Source organism: Nothobranchius furzeri, chromosome 2, assembly GCF_043380555.1.
Source record: "Nothobranchius furzeri strain GRZ-AD chromosome 2, NfurGRZ-RIMD1, whole genome shotgun sequence".
Lineage (NCBI taxonomy): Eukaryota > Metazoa > Chordata > Actinopteri > Cyprinodontiformes > Nothobranchiidae > Nothobranchius > Nothobranchius furzeri.
Genome location: NC_091742.1, coordinates 10,199,759 through 10,214,375, shown reverse-complemented (window position 1 = coordinate 10,214,375; position 14,617 = coordinate 10,199,759). Strand labels below are relative to the sequence as shown.

Here is a 14,617-nt window from a genome sequence, read left to right as displayed (position 1 = left end):
TTCAAAACATTATTTAATTAAGCATTGCTTCATTATAGTTATTATGATTACCCAAAGCATAATAACTATTCATTTGATTAAAACACATTTATAATGAGCAAAGTGATAATAATGATTATTTAACATTTAAAATAAAGAAAAGGAAGTTTAAGACTTTGTTATGTTATGACTAGCTTCCATGAGAACAACCTCTTCTGGCACTGCAGGTGGCAGATGTTAAGGTTTGCAGCAGACTCTTGCAGACTTCATGTCGGCAAAGGTCTCAATCTGTGGGTTAAAGTTCTGAGCGACCCAGCTCTGACCCAGCCGGGCAAAATACAACCTTTGGCACAGAAAACCCATATTTCCTCACGTTACAATAGTCAATGCAAAGTGCCTTGGGGACGAGGTTGCCATTTGCTTGTGGGATACCAAGGTACTTGTAGCTGTCCTCAATGTCCTCAATATTTTTCCATCTTGGAGCGAGACCTCTTCTGTGTGGATTACCTTCCCTTTCTTTGTCACCATCCGACCACACTTCTCAAGTCCGAATGACATTCCGAAATCAGTGTTGTAGATCCTGGTGGTGTGGATCAGTGAGTCGATGTCTCACTTGCTCTTGGCGTACAGCTTTATATCATCTGTGAAGAGGAGTGTGATTAAAAATGTAAAGAAAGAGAGAGAGTGAAAAGGAAAGAGGGAAATCAGCTGATAATTGCAATAGAAGTGTCACTGTGCAGTGTTCTTATTCTAACTCCGTATATCTCATTGATAAATTCGGTGTCACTTGGAAACACATCTCAGAACACACAACCTGAAGCACATCCAGTGAAAACCCACGGTGTTCCAAAAATCCTCTGGATCCATAAATAGGAAGCAGAAGACAAACCGTTTGCGTCATCGCCGCGATTGCGGCTGTGTGAGATACGGCCTGCAGCTGCTGTTCCAGTCAGTTTGAATTTTTATTTTTCCTCCCCTTATGCTTTGATAGATGAAGTGACGTCACTGGAATCCAACTTGATGCATTCATGTTCCACTGAAGAACCACGTGCCTCATATGAACTCCTCTTTGGAAAATACATTTCACCTCAGCTGTTAAACTAACCAGGATGAAAACTGAAACTGTGATTATTATTTAATAACGTCTAAGATAGAATAAAAAAAAGCATCACACGCCTAAAGAAATTTGTTTTCTCATGATACCCAATAATTACTTGGATTTCACAATAACACTACTTAGGCACATAACTAGACATCATCTATTCTGTTCTGGCATGGTCTCACTTACTCCTCTAAACACAATTATGGTGTTTTTTAAAGCGTCAATTAATTACAACTAACCAAATAAGAACATTAAAAATCTGAGCATACATCAACAAAGCAAGGTACATGTGGATCCACTGGAGTAATGTGTGGAAAACCATAATAGGAGGTGCTGTTTTTGGAAAAATGTATAAAATTTAGCTTAAAAATACTTTAGGTGGCCATGAGGGGTGCTTCTTTTGTTCAGCCTTCACCTTAGCGCAGATGTGCTACATGACCATGGCAGCCATGTCTGCGCCAGTTTTTGGAGGTGCAAACACACCGGTCACAGTCAACATGTGGACCACTGCAGCAGCAGCAGACAAGGAAGATCAGCATGCTGTGTGATCCCTCATCCTTGTTGGTAAAATAGTTCATGTAACAGTTTTAGAAATTTACATTCCTTCAGTTTATCAGGAATGCCTGTTTTAAATGGGTAGAGCTCTAAGAATGTTTAGGGGTTTACCTGCAGCTAACTTCAGGACATGTTCATAGATACACGGGTTGTTAATTTTAAAATCCACAAGATTAGTTGGCATTTGAAACACAGAAAATCCATCCATTCATTTACTTCTTATCTCTTCCGCTTATCCAGGGTCAGGTCGCGAGGGCAGCAGCCTAAGCAGAGTGCCCCAGACTTCCTTCTCCCCAGCCACTTGTACCAGCTCCTCCGAGGGAATCCTAAGGTGTTCCCAGGCCAGCTGACAAACATAGTCCCCCCCAGCATGTCCTCGGTCTTTCTTCAGGCCTCTTCTCAGCTGTCAATTCTTGCAATGAATCGTGGTTAGCATAGGACAGGGGTATTCAGTTATGGACCTGGAGAGCCGGTATCCAGCATGTTTTAGTTTCGACACACCTGATTTCAATCAGCAGGCAATTCTTCTGCAGAGCCTGATGAGCTTCTGCACGGGGAGCCTGATGAGCTGGGGCACGGGTTCAACCACTGAATCAAGTGTGTTAGAGCAGAGAAACCACTAAAATGTGCTGGATACCGGCCTTCCGGAACCGGAATAGAATACCTCATGCATAGGACATCAGCACATGGGTCTAATTAAACAAATATATATATATATTTAGCTAAATGTTGCACGTTGCCTATTTATCATACCTAAAACTGATAAGAAACACCAAAGAAATGTTTTAGCACCATAATTAGTCAGTAGAAAAAAGAAAAACAAATGTTTTCCGTTTTTTGTGAATGTAATTAAACATACAATGATTCATGTGCGTTTTTTCATCCTTCTTGTCTTATTGTCAGATCGTCATTCTTGTGTCCTACGGTCCCTGAAGGCAGCGCTGCTCCCACCTTACGTGAATGCAGCATCAACTGTTGAGGTGATCCATGGCAACAGAAGAGCAGCCTCCACTCTCTGATCCTCACGCGCACTGACCCTCGCGCTCTTCCCTCGGTGAAGCCGGAATGTACCGGAGACGAATCACCTTTAATGGCTCCCGTTGATAACGTTCCGGTACCAAGGTGACCCACCGGAGAGCCAGCCTAGCCGAAATCAGTTCCTCATCATCGGCGCCAGGTGACAGCCGTCGGTGCCCGCACCAGGGAACGCCAGGACGGACACAATTCAAACGGAGGACATGGTGCTAGCTTAAATTTGTTGGGTTTAAAATTCTAACAAAAAAAAAAAAATCCCTGGAAAACTCCGAGTTTGTGTGTTATTAAGAAGGAACGAGCAACATGAAACCGGATTCCAACAGTCCTTTGGGGTAAAACGGCTTCCTATTTTTCATTAACCCTTTCACGCTTCTCCGTGAGTACCGGACACCGTCCCCGGTCCTCCCTCTGCACCGCTCGGGCAAGACAGCTAGCACCGTCCGCTCCCCAGTCGCTGGCATCTCTGAAGCATCAGTGAAGATGGCGACGGGCTCGGGTTGGCAGCAGCAGCATTACTGCCCTGTCGGTCAGGGGAAATTTAATTCCTCCGCGGCGTCCACCGCATCCTTTCAGTCGGGCATCAGCATGGAATACACCCCGGACCTCCACCTGAAGATGAGCAAGAAGATCGCTCAGCTAACTAAGGTATGGAGGGACTTCATGTGGCCTGCTGTGCTCTCTTAGGATTAAACACTAGTGTAACAGCTGCAGCTGTGTTTCAATTCAGAAAATATAAATAGAGATGTGGGTTACTAGATTTCTAGTCCTAATAGACACTGGCTCTATTAAAAACAATAATAACAAATACACACACACACACACACACACACACACACACACACACACACACATATATTATATATATAATTTTTTTAAATAGAATCCATTATTTTGTGATAGGGCACCACCTTTCCTGTGTCCAAGACAAGCCAGCCCCCCACCCTAACCCCAACTCCTACCCACTTGCACACAATTAAAAGTGAATGATTACAAACTTTATACAGACATAGAGTTATTGCTCTCACACAGTTTTGATTTCACTATTGGGTATGTTAATGGATTTTTTAAATATAATTTTTACAAGTAAAATCTTGGTAACTTCACAACCTAAGCACAAAGTTATGGGTAACCCCAGATTGGGAACCACCTTTTTACATATTTTCTATATTACAATAATATCAATATTGCTCAGATCTTGGATGCAGGTGTGTAAAAGTACTGGTGGGTTTCTGCTTCACTTGCAGCATTTAATCACCCATTGTGTGTTGCATATGGAAAATCTATACTGGTGACGGATCAAATTTGTAAGCTGTTGAAATCTTTCACAATTCACTCATTTGTTTCTTTGAGGGTTTTACTTTTTTACAAATATAAAAGACAAAAAATAGAAATTCAATTTAAAAATCAATAATTGGAAAAATTATTGGAATGGAGAGCCGAATGTAGAACTTGTTTTCGTTTGTGGGCATAATTCCCCAATTTAAAATCCAGTTTTGGATGTTTGGATGATTTATTACATCTATATGTATTATTTTCTGTACATACATATCTGTATGTATTATTACATTACAATTTATTACATTGTCCATTACCAGGATAAAAATAGTTTCATTTAAGGCCATTTTGATTGCCTCCCAGTGTTACATAGTTGAGTTTTAGTGGTTAAAGCACATTTTGGTTTGTCATGGGTTTAAAGATAATCGTATAAAATATTAAAGAAATGTTCAGTACCATCTGTGCTAGGGTTTTGGGCAATATGTGTGTTTAATTTGGCTGTAAATGTGTTATATTTAGTTTAAAGTTTAGATAAATTAGCCTGGCAAGCCAGACTAAGTAAATATATTATTTAGTCTGGCAGCGCTCCATTGACGGCTCTCGGTTGTGGGTCAGGTTCTACCGTTGTCTAAAGATCTCCACATGCTATTGGACAATGAACAACGTGACTCACCACAACGGATGTTGATAAACGAGGCAGTCCGCTGTTGAAGAAGGAGAAAATACATCCTTTTTTCTAAATAAAGGCCTTAAATACATATTTCTGCTCCTGATTCTGATAAAGCCCAAGTCCAAATAGTCCTTAATTGATGTAAAAGCCATTTCAAATTAGCTGTAGCCATCTTGTTCCACTCTGCTGCCTCATCCCGTCCACAGACGAATAGAGGAAACTCCTATAGAGAGCTGTGATTGGCTAGCCAGGATGCTGCTATGGGCTGCAGAGGTTCCAATGGAGCGTTCTCGACCAAACTTTGCAAAGCAAGAATTTGGTCTAGTTCACCAGGCAAGAGATAAATGGTATTTTTTGGTAAACTTAAACCAACCGGGACAATACTGGATGGCACTAGTCCCCATCTGAGCCTCACATCTCCAGTGCCTTGTTAACGCCGCTGATGATGTTCAGACCATCTGCTCACACTGACCACAGAGGCATTCACAAATAAATGTCAACCTTAAAACCTCAAAAGGAGCTCTCCTGAAACATCCAGAGGTTTTTTGACTCATCATAACTAAATTATTTTTGTTCTTTTTATATATAAATCTGTGCACAACTAGGCAGCAATTATAATCCTATGGTGTATGATTTGAAGAAAGCTAGGAACCTTCTGGTAATGGCTCCCATCGGTGCAGCAAGTCATTGTTTTTGAGACATCGGCGTTTGCTGGGATTTCATGCATAGTCAGTAAGTCGGTCATTGATTGCAGCTCTCTTGTGGCTCTGAATTTCATGATTTGTGATGGAGGACGTGTTGGCTGCCAGCATTATTTGACTTCTTGCTGTAATTTTTAATCCCACAAAGCTGCTTTGCAGTTTTTATTGTTCAGCCTCTGTGAGGATACCACTCCCGTTTCTTTTTCCTTTTAGAAGTTGTAATTCTTTAAGTTATACTTTTTGAAAGGCTGGCTTTCCATTGTTGTGGCTGTTTCAACAAGAAGGTAGCACAGAGGCTTTGCTGCTATGGCAACAAGTTTTATATAAATTATGGCTCCTCACACTTTCATGTACTTGAAGAAACGAGTTGATGTTTGTTTTTCTGCAATGAATAATCTTAAAAATGTTGTGTGTTCAACACTGAGTCAAATCTGAGGTTCAGATGTACTCAGAAACAAATCAGGTAGCATGGTTTGCATCATCAGGATTTAAACAAAAATCTATTAACTAGCCTTTAGTGTGCTTGTTTGTGTGAGTATTTCATCAGTGATGCCTGACTGAATCTAGTCTTGAAGTGAGTGAGTCAGAAATAAACCTCTGAGCGCTCTTTGCTTTTCTGGACGAAGGGATTCAAAGAGACAGAGAGTCAAATACGATTTTGTGTGTGTGTGTGTGTGTGCGTGTGCGTGTGCGCGTGTGCGTGTGTGTGTGTGTGTGTGTGTGTGTGTGTGTGTGTGTGTGTGTGTGTGTGTGTGTGTGTGTGTGTGTGTGTGTGTGTGTGTGTGTGTAATTTTCCACATAAACAGCCCAATCTAACAAGTAAACATTTAATAGTTCTTGTTTGTTCATATCTCCAAACTGATGCAGAAATTCTGTTTCACAGGAAATATTATCACCACACAATTATTTAAACCTCATTAAATACCAACCAGAATTGGTTATGGTTGTTAACTAGGACTGGGATGATAACAAATTTTGTTGGACGTTACATTGTCCAACAAATTATTGATGATAAATTATATTATTGTCGACATTATCGAGACCAAAATAACCACTTGTGTAATGTTAATACATCATAATAATGCAAGTACACCCTTTAAAATGCAACAGTTGAACCTTTAACACTGGAATGCCCAGAACCAGAACTTCTAAATAAAACAAACAAACAAAAAATAAAGACTTTCACTCTGTTAGAAAATATTGCACTATAAACAATAAAATAGACCCTGTCTCTTCAAAACAATAAATACAATGGCCTATCCAGTGTCAACAACCAAAACTGCACTTCAATAACGATAATAAATAATAATAATAGAGGTGTAGATTTCTTAACCTCACATATCGGGGCTGGAAAAATTGAGCTCATTTTTATCTATTGTATGATTAATTGATTTATTAATTATCGTCCCAGCCCTATTGTTAACTACATCATCATAACTGATTTAGTTAACATTGCTTTGGGTTTGGCTCACATCTGACTCCAATGTTGCTGGTGTAACGTCACCATGCACTCTTGTTTAAGTAGGTTAGATGAACTTTAACCATAATTTCTAATGGTTTCATTCAAAACTGAATGGTGGACATTGTGCAGACCAGTGCTGTTTCAGTTGTTTTCCTGCACCAACACACCTGATTCAAATGTCTGTAGATGCTCAAGTTCTACAGAAGTCTCCTAATCATCCGTTGATTCAAACCAGGTGTGTACCAGGTCACAAACATGTTGGGATAGTGGCTCTTGTCAATTGCATAATTGTCCTTTGTTTCATCTTTCATTCCCAAAGCATTGGGTTTTAGCAGTTTCCATTTAAAAAACAGAGGTCCCTAAATGTTGTTTGATGTTTTTTCAACCGTTTCCAGATTGGATGAAATCTGCTAACCTAGAATCTAGACCGTGAGTTGGCCGAAGCAAAATGATCGGTTAAGTCATTATCCATTAGAACCAAAGCAGCCCCGGATGTCTGGTGCCAGTCCAAACACAGCGCTCTATTTGTTTGGTGGGCAGGATGTTGCATCTTCTTCGATGGTGTATGACAGACAACCCCGTGACTGACATTCTTAGCCGTCCAATCACAGTGCTCTATCTGTTTGGTGGGCCAATCATAGCACTCTGTTGGTGAGCGGGATGGTACTTAAAATACAAAGATGGTGACAGTCTGGTTGAAATGACTTTGGCATCATCTTGGACTATTTTGACTTAAGTTTTTCTTTGAGTCAAGAGCAGATGGAAGTACTTAAGTTTGTTTTGAAAAGGGATGTCTGCATATTCTGTGACAGAGTATGTCAGACTGCTTTGTTGACTGACATCTATAGCGGTGAGTATGTCACATTATTGGTTGTCCATTAAAATGCGGAGACATGCTATTGGATCCCTCCCCATTGCTGAGAGCCATCAATGGACTGTAGCCAGACTATATATTCACTTATATAGGATGGCTTGCCAGGCTTGAAATCAGCAGGTTTTTGACTTGAATGAGAAGGTAAACAATGAGGGCTGCATTCTATTTAGAGGACTTTTACTGTCCAACAAGTAAGCACAGCTTCAGAATTGGAATACAGCCCTCCGTCATAACGTGCGGGTCACCGCGTTGGGCATTGCGGATAATTAGTGAGAATCTGAAGGAAATGATAATAAAATACCAGTTTCACACCAGCCCTTGTGGGAGGAACGTGGTGTTGTTTTTCTTGTGCATTTAGTGGCTGCGATACTGAAACACAGAACCCACTGTCATCACTTGGCATCAACACGTGTGTGCTGATGCCATAATTCATGGGTGGCAGTGCAGTGATCCCTGCTGGCAGGGTGGGCGGGGTTGGAAAGCAGATGGTCAGAGCAACAGGGCTCCAGTTGGACAATACAGGCAGTACATTTAATGTTTTAATATTTTCCTTATTAACAATAAACTATTTACATATGTAGCTGAAATATGTAGTTATTCTACTCAACAGCTCAGGTGTGCTTTTCCTTTAGCTTAATCTGAATCAGCCCCCACAAAAACAAGTTATCAAGATCGACATTTCGGAGCTGGTTCAGCTCTCACAACACTAAGAACTAAAACTGATAATTACTTAAATATTTTGGTGCAACACTTTTACACTCAAAAATAATAAGTAAATGCAAAAACAATCACATCTCTTAAATACACCTTATTAATAGATTAAATCCAACTAAAATGGAATAAGTTGTTATGAACAATTAAAGATGTTACAGTAACATTCAAAATTGAGTAAATACAATTGAAAATGTACGTTAAAACAACAGTAACCAAAAGTTCAAACTACGTAAAATATTAATTAGGAAATGCTTGGCACATATAACCTACACCATTACAAGTACTTGTTTTTAAATAATGGTTCAATTTACTTAATATTTTAAAGTTAACTTAAGCAAAAACGTTAATTAGAATTAAGTGTTTATATATATATATATATATATATATATATATATATATATATATACACACACACACACACAGGAAAAAAGAACCATGTCAGTTCAACATTGTTTTATTTTAACCAGCTTTTTTGTGAATCACACATTTAGCAGATCCCTTCTCTGAACACAGTGACCTGAAATCTGTTCTACATTCAGTGGATAAAACTTGGATAAAATTTCAGCCACAACAGTCTTATATAATAAAATTGCATCCAAATTGGCATGCTTGATAAAACTCTGTAAAACTGGCATATTGATGCTAACAACAAGAAAAATGTACCTGCCATACAAAGAATAAAAGTGGCTCAAGTGAATGCAGTGCTTTACCTTTTCAGAAAAGGTCAAATGACAAAAATAAAATTAAGATCCCAAAAAAATATAAATCCTGAAAAAAAAAACATTTGCACTGTGACAGTTTTTGAACATCTTATTTTGATTCCAAAAAATTGGGAAGATTATAACTAAAGAGTGACCAAAAAATTAACAACCATAATTTAAATAAAAAGGTTTCAAAAAGGATTGCGCTAAAAAAACAAATACAAAAAAAAAAAAACATACAGAAGATACTCTCCCATTTACACCTTAATGTGAATCTGGAAAGTTAATACAAAACACAGTTTTTGGTACAAACATTATTTATGAACAGGAATGTCAACACTATGTAATGCCACAACTGAACCTTTTGATGAGCATTACATGTCACTTAACAAGTCTAACACTTTAAGAACAGCCCTGTGAAATTTTGTCTACAATGAACAGAGGTCATTTTTCAGTCTTTGAACCTTGACAGAAAGGTTTCCTGTATCCAGCTCCGTGAACACTTTTTGAAATGCTTCAAATGTGCATTTGAGATTCTTGGGATATTTCAGATCCAGAGCATAGCACAGTCCCAAAAGATAGCAACAGGCTTTGCTCAGATTCCCAAGTTTGCCCAGAACAGTAACGCCTTCAATAACAATACCCACATCAGTAGGTTCACCTGACCTGTCTTGATTCTGCAGCAGGTAAATCTTCATCACCTCCTCAGCCAAAGCCTCTTCACCAGACAGCATCAGCACTGTCCTTTAAAAAGAGAAACAACTGTTTTAAGCTCACATATTTCCAAACATTGAAACAAAAAGTTTCATTTGTATGACATCACTGGTACTCATAATATGTGGGTACTGTGCTCCAAAATCTTTGAGCAAATGATATTCTTTTGTATGCTTTGAAGTGTTTTTTTTTCCTTTAGAACATTATCTTAAAACTTTTCTATGATCTCACAAGCTAAAACTACTAATATTCCTAAAACAGATTTATTGCACCAACCTCAAAGGTTTTGATTAAGGCACTTGGATCCTCTCCCAGATGGTCAGTGAGACAACTGATGATGACATCTCATTTTCTCGATGGAATTTCCACTCTGTAAAACAGGAAGCCTCAACTGAGGCAAAATTTGCACATTTAAAACATGACTTACCATTTCTAGCTTAAACATAACAATTTTTTTCTGTTGTTGACCTGTTTTCACACCCACCATCAAGGTAAGAACACCTGTGGAGCTAAAATATTGAACAGAAACCTAATAAAAGCCGTTTTTAGTGGAGGGCCTCTTCAATGCTGTGTTGGAACGTTTTTGTGGTTAAAAAATGCAATCTTCCTTACCTGAAGCAGAAGGTTTAACTGTGCCCCGTGGCGTTGTCCAGCAGCACCTTTCTTGGCTTGAAACAAGGACAGGAGTTTGGATGAATACAAGTCCAACGATGACATGAACTTTGGTTCAAGGTTCAGGGTCGTGATCCTATGAAACTCTGCACTGACCTGGATGGGAGAGGACAAAAAACAAAGGACAAAAAATCTAAAGGCCAAAATTCTGACTCAATCACAAAAAATCTTTAACTGGAACTACCATTTTTTGCAACCTGGACCTTATTTTCTAACATGCAAAAGATTAATTTACTCATCCAGACATAAATCCATATAAGTGGAGTTGTTCAGTATGCAGACTAAAGCCTTAACATAAAGTATTATCTTCCACTAAGCTTCTAAATTTTATGTTATGAATTGCTTGCACTATTTCCCTGTGAGATTGTATAATCTTGGAGGGAAGAGGCGGAGCCAGGTTGCCCTCTGGACCATCGTCTGCCAGGTAGCGATGCGAGAGGAACACACCACTGAAGTGGCGCACATATTCATAATCGCGTCAGCGGCTTTACAGAGAAAGCCTTTCAGCTCCTCTGGCAGCTCTGCTTCCTCCACCTTCCTGGAGATGACAAACGCTAGCAAGGCAGTGTTGTTGGTCCCTGCAGCTGACTGAGCAGTGCATTGATGTGCGCAATCAGTGAACCTTGCTATCAGCTGGTCAAGTTTGGCGGGATGGGCCGATCTCTGTCCAACGACCTTGGTCATTTTGGTGCCGAAAACTGAAGCGAGGCTTGGCTCTAGAGGGGGAAAAGGTGGAAAACTCTGGTCTGTGAAGCCTTCTGTGAAGCCCTAGGTAGAGACCGGTGCTCTAATCTTCACTGGCTCTGCTTCTGCCTCAGAGAGGTAGGTCATCACCGCCGGGAACTGAGGCTAGATGGGATCTGGGCAACGAGAGTGAGCGGAGCCATACCTTCCCGCCAGATCATCCGATGGGGGTGGAGCAGGCTGAGGGACGGGAAGTTCCTTCTCACCAGCTTCCTCCTGGATGATGCCAGGCAGATCCATAAGCAGCCAACCAACAACTGTAAGTGACGGCGTCGCCGACATGTGAAGGCCAGGGGTGGATGAGCGTCCGCTCATTCGCCTCCCTTCTGTCGCCAGGCTGCCCAGCTGGGAGGCAGTTGAGCTGCCACCACTGCAGTTTTCCTCACGGTGGGTGGAATCATCCAATTCCGGCCCACCATCGAAGAACTTGGTGGCTTCTTCCAGCGAGTACCTCTCTCTTAGCGGGAACGCCTCCTCACCATCAGCCTTGAAAAAGGCTGACCTCCACTGCTTTTCCTCTGGCGGGAGGAGCTAACAGGAGCGGCAATAGGATTAAGGCGTGAGGCCGAGGTCCGCATGGTGAGGACCGAGGCAGCCCACGCAGGTGGCATGTCGGTCATACAACATGATGTAGCCGGTCTGGCAGGATGGTCACAGACAGAGGGTCTCCCTGGACATCTTCTGGCTGGCTGAAGAAAAACAGTAGAGCCGATTTCCTGGTCTCACCGTAACTTATACTAGACCAGGGTGCTTCCATGAACAAAATCTATGCTTTCGACTACTGTGAGTCGCATAAGTCCCACAAATGTTTGTCTTAAACTCACAACCATCAAAAACCGGTGCTCATCTTCTACACTGCTGCAGTCGAATCCATACTTTGCTCATCCATCACTGTCTGGTTTGGGTCAGCCACAAAAATGGACAAATGCAGACTACAGCGTATTATTAAAACAACAGGAAAAATCATTGGTGCCCAACTGCCCTCTGTCCAGGAACTGTACATCAGCAGGACCAGGAAAAAGGCAGTGAATATTGTCCAAGATGCCACACATCCTGCATCTACTCTCTTCCATCTCCTCCCATTTGGCAGACGCGATAGATCGCTGTACACAAAAACTACCAGACACAAGAACAGTTTCTTTCCTTCAGCCATTTCTCTCCTGAATCTGTAGATTCTATTAACATCCTTTTACTATAGTTTTTAATACTTATTCAGTATGCTTATGGATATGTGTGTGTGTGTGTTTGTGCGTGCGTGCGTGTGTGTGTATGTATATATGTGTGTGTGTAAATGAACATGTGTGTGGGTATACATGTTCTTATGTGTTTTTAGGTATTTTTATTCTCATTTATTGTGGTTGTTGTATGTTTTAGAGAGCAAACATCTACTGAAGACAAATTCCTTGTAAATGTAATTTTACTTGGCCAATAAATCTGAAATCTGAATCTGAACACACTATGGTTTCATGGCTTTTCAAATGGGAATTTAGATGTTGAAAAGAGTCTTTTGTGTTTGGGTAAAAAGAGTCACAGATTTTACATCTAATAGTTGGAAGGACCTCACACTCTTCCGTTTCATGCGAACTGTGAGACCTAGACAAGTGTGAGCGTAAGGCACCCCATGTCTTAAAAGAGCAAAGACAATTCAAATGAAGACAGGGTATGGAATAGCCATGACCAAATGTACCATGTTTCACTCGATAATGTTTGAGTAGTGACACTTTTGATGACTCCTCATGTTTGCAGAGTTTACACTGCCATCTCATCACCTGTGACCTAAAAATTGTAAGAAAATATGTCTCACAGTATGAAGATGACAGAATGGCGTATAACCATATTTACACAGTTTTTGTACGATTAACTGATTGAATAAACAATACTCACTACCAATTCAGGTGGAGGATACAACTTACAAATAACTCAACATGGAACAAAGCACAATACTTAACCACATTGAAATAATCTGAATCACATCACCACGCTGTATAAATAAAAAGATAGTATGGTGACACTAGATGACAGACCATGAACGCATCAATATATTTACCAAACTGAAAAATTCTCAAAATTTAGATTTGGCATTTGTATGACTAAATTAACCCACCACAAAACCAGTATAAATATTTAGGTGGTATCAACACTACTCAGCTTGTATAAAACAATATCATATCATTCCAAAATTTAACACATGATCAAGTCCTCTGAGTAAAATTACCTGCTTTGCTTTGTAGTTGATGCAGATTTTTTTCTCCTGGTGGTGAAGATGGGGCTGAAAATATAGAAATCAAAACTTTATCATTACAAAACATGCCACTGAGAATCTGCCATAACATCAATCTCTTATAAGAAATTTTAGCTTGGATTGAAATAAACATGTATTGATGTAAATTGGGAGTAACTACACTGGAAATGATGATACTTTTGGCTTGACCCAAAGGACCAAAGCTTTTTTTTTCTTTTTCATTACTTTCTGGGATCTGAAAGGAAGTAGGGCCCCGAGTCTAAATTTAGTTAAGGCCCCATAGTACTTAGGAGCGGCCCTGGATGAGGTAATCTGCTGACCCGCGGTCCTCTCAGCGTTCTCTCAAAAACTGGCCCTGTCCAGGACAAAGCTGAAAGCAGCGTCTTATATGCTCTGAAAGACCCCACATAGAACAAGAAAGCTAAGCAGCATGGTTGCTGCTATGAACTGTTCCGCGGGCAGGTCTTCTTAGTTACCAAAACCATTGATGACGTCTGTTCATCTCCTCCTGAACAACCTGACAGAGCGAGTCAGGCCGCGTGACTACCGCAGCTCCCGCACCGCGACTCAACAGAGCCATTTTCTAGAAATGTCTGAGCACACCTGCTTTCAAGTGGTTCCTAAAATGCCCCCGATTAAACAGTCAGGTCGCTGGTACCGGGACATTCCGGTAAAATTACCCGGAACGCAGATAGCGACTCAGAACGTAAAAGGATAAAAGGGCGCGGTTTCCCACCGCCTTGACTGGAAGACGGGTTAAAAACTTAAATTAACGTGCACAAACACGCTGTGAAAAGTGAGCCTCCATGACAAACGCTTTCTTCAGAACATGTTATAAAAGATCGCGGTGGATAAAGACAGCTAATGTAAGAATTGGTCACTTACCTGAAAACGTTACCAAGTCTGCAGTGGAAGTGTGTCTGTCTCGTTCAACGTGCAGAAAATCTCCCATGAGGCCATGCTCCTCGCGCGCGGTACATGCCAAAGGTCATTAGTTACTCAAAGTTTTATGTTAGTATTGGGGGACAAAATTATATTGATTTTGAACCATTAATAATTAAAGTTCAAGACAATGATAAGTATGAATACCAGTGTCTCAGTTATTTTGAGTACTTTATATGAGATATATTGAGTAGATTTAAATAATGCGCCATGTGGTTTAAATACAGAATTATTT

General features: G+C 40.4%; 1 protein-coding gene and 1 long non-coding RNA gene across 5 annotated transcripts in view; one reads left to right on the top strand and one right to left on the bottom strand.

Moving 5' to 3' along the window:
- On the bottom strand, positions 1-2,176 carry LOC129165293 (uncharacterized). The gene is made up of 2 exons (XR_008564669.2): positions 1,853-2,176; positions 1-620 (listed from the first exon to the last, which is right to left on the bottom strand). It is a non-coding gene; the product is annotated as an uncharacterized lncRNA (long non-coding RNA).
- A 186-nt stretch (positions 2,177-2,362) lies between these two features.
- fam184ab (family with sequence similarity 184 member Ab) overlaps positions 2,363-14,617 on the top strand; it is a 173,715-nt gene continuing 161,460 nt past the window's right edge. For all 4 annotated transcript variants that reach the window (XM_070543886.1, XM_015947564.3, XM_015947562.3 and 1 more), the window contains exon 1: positions 2,363-3,316. In XM_070543886.1, the coding sequence (XP_070399987.1) occupies positions 3,152-3,316 (165 nt within the window). In that variant the 5' untranslated portion in view covers positions 2,363-3,151. The remainder of the gene's footprint in view (positions 3,317-14,617) is intronic.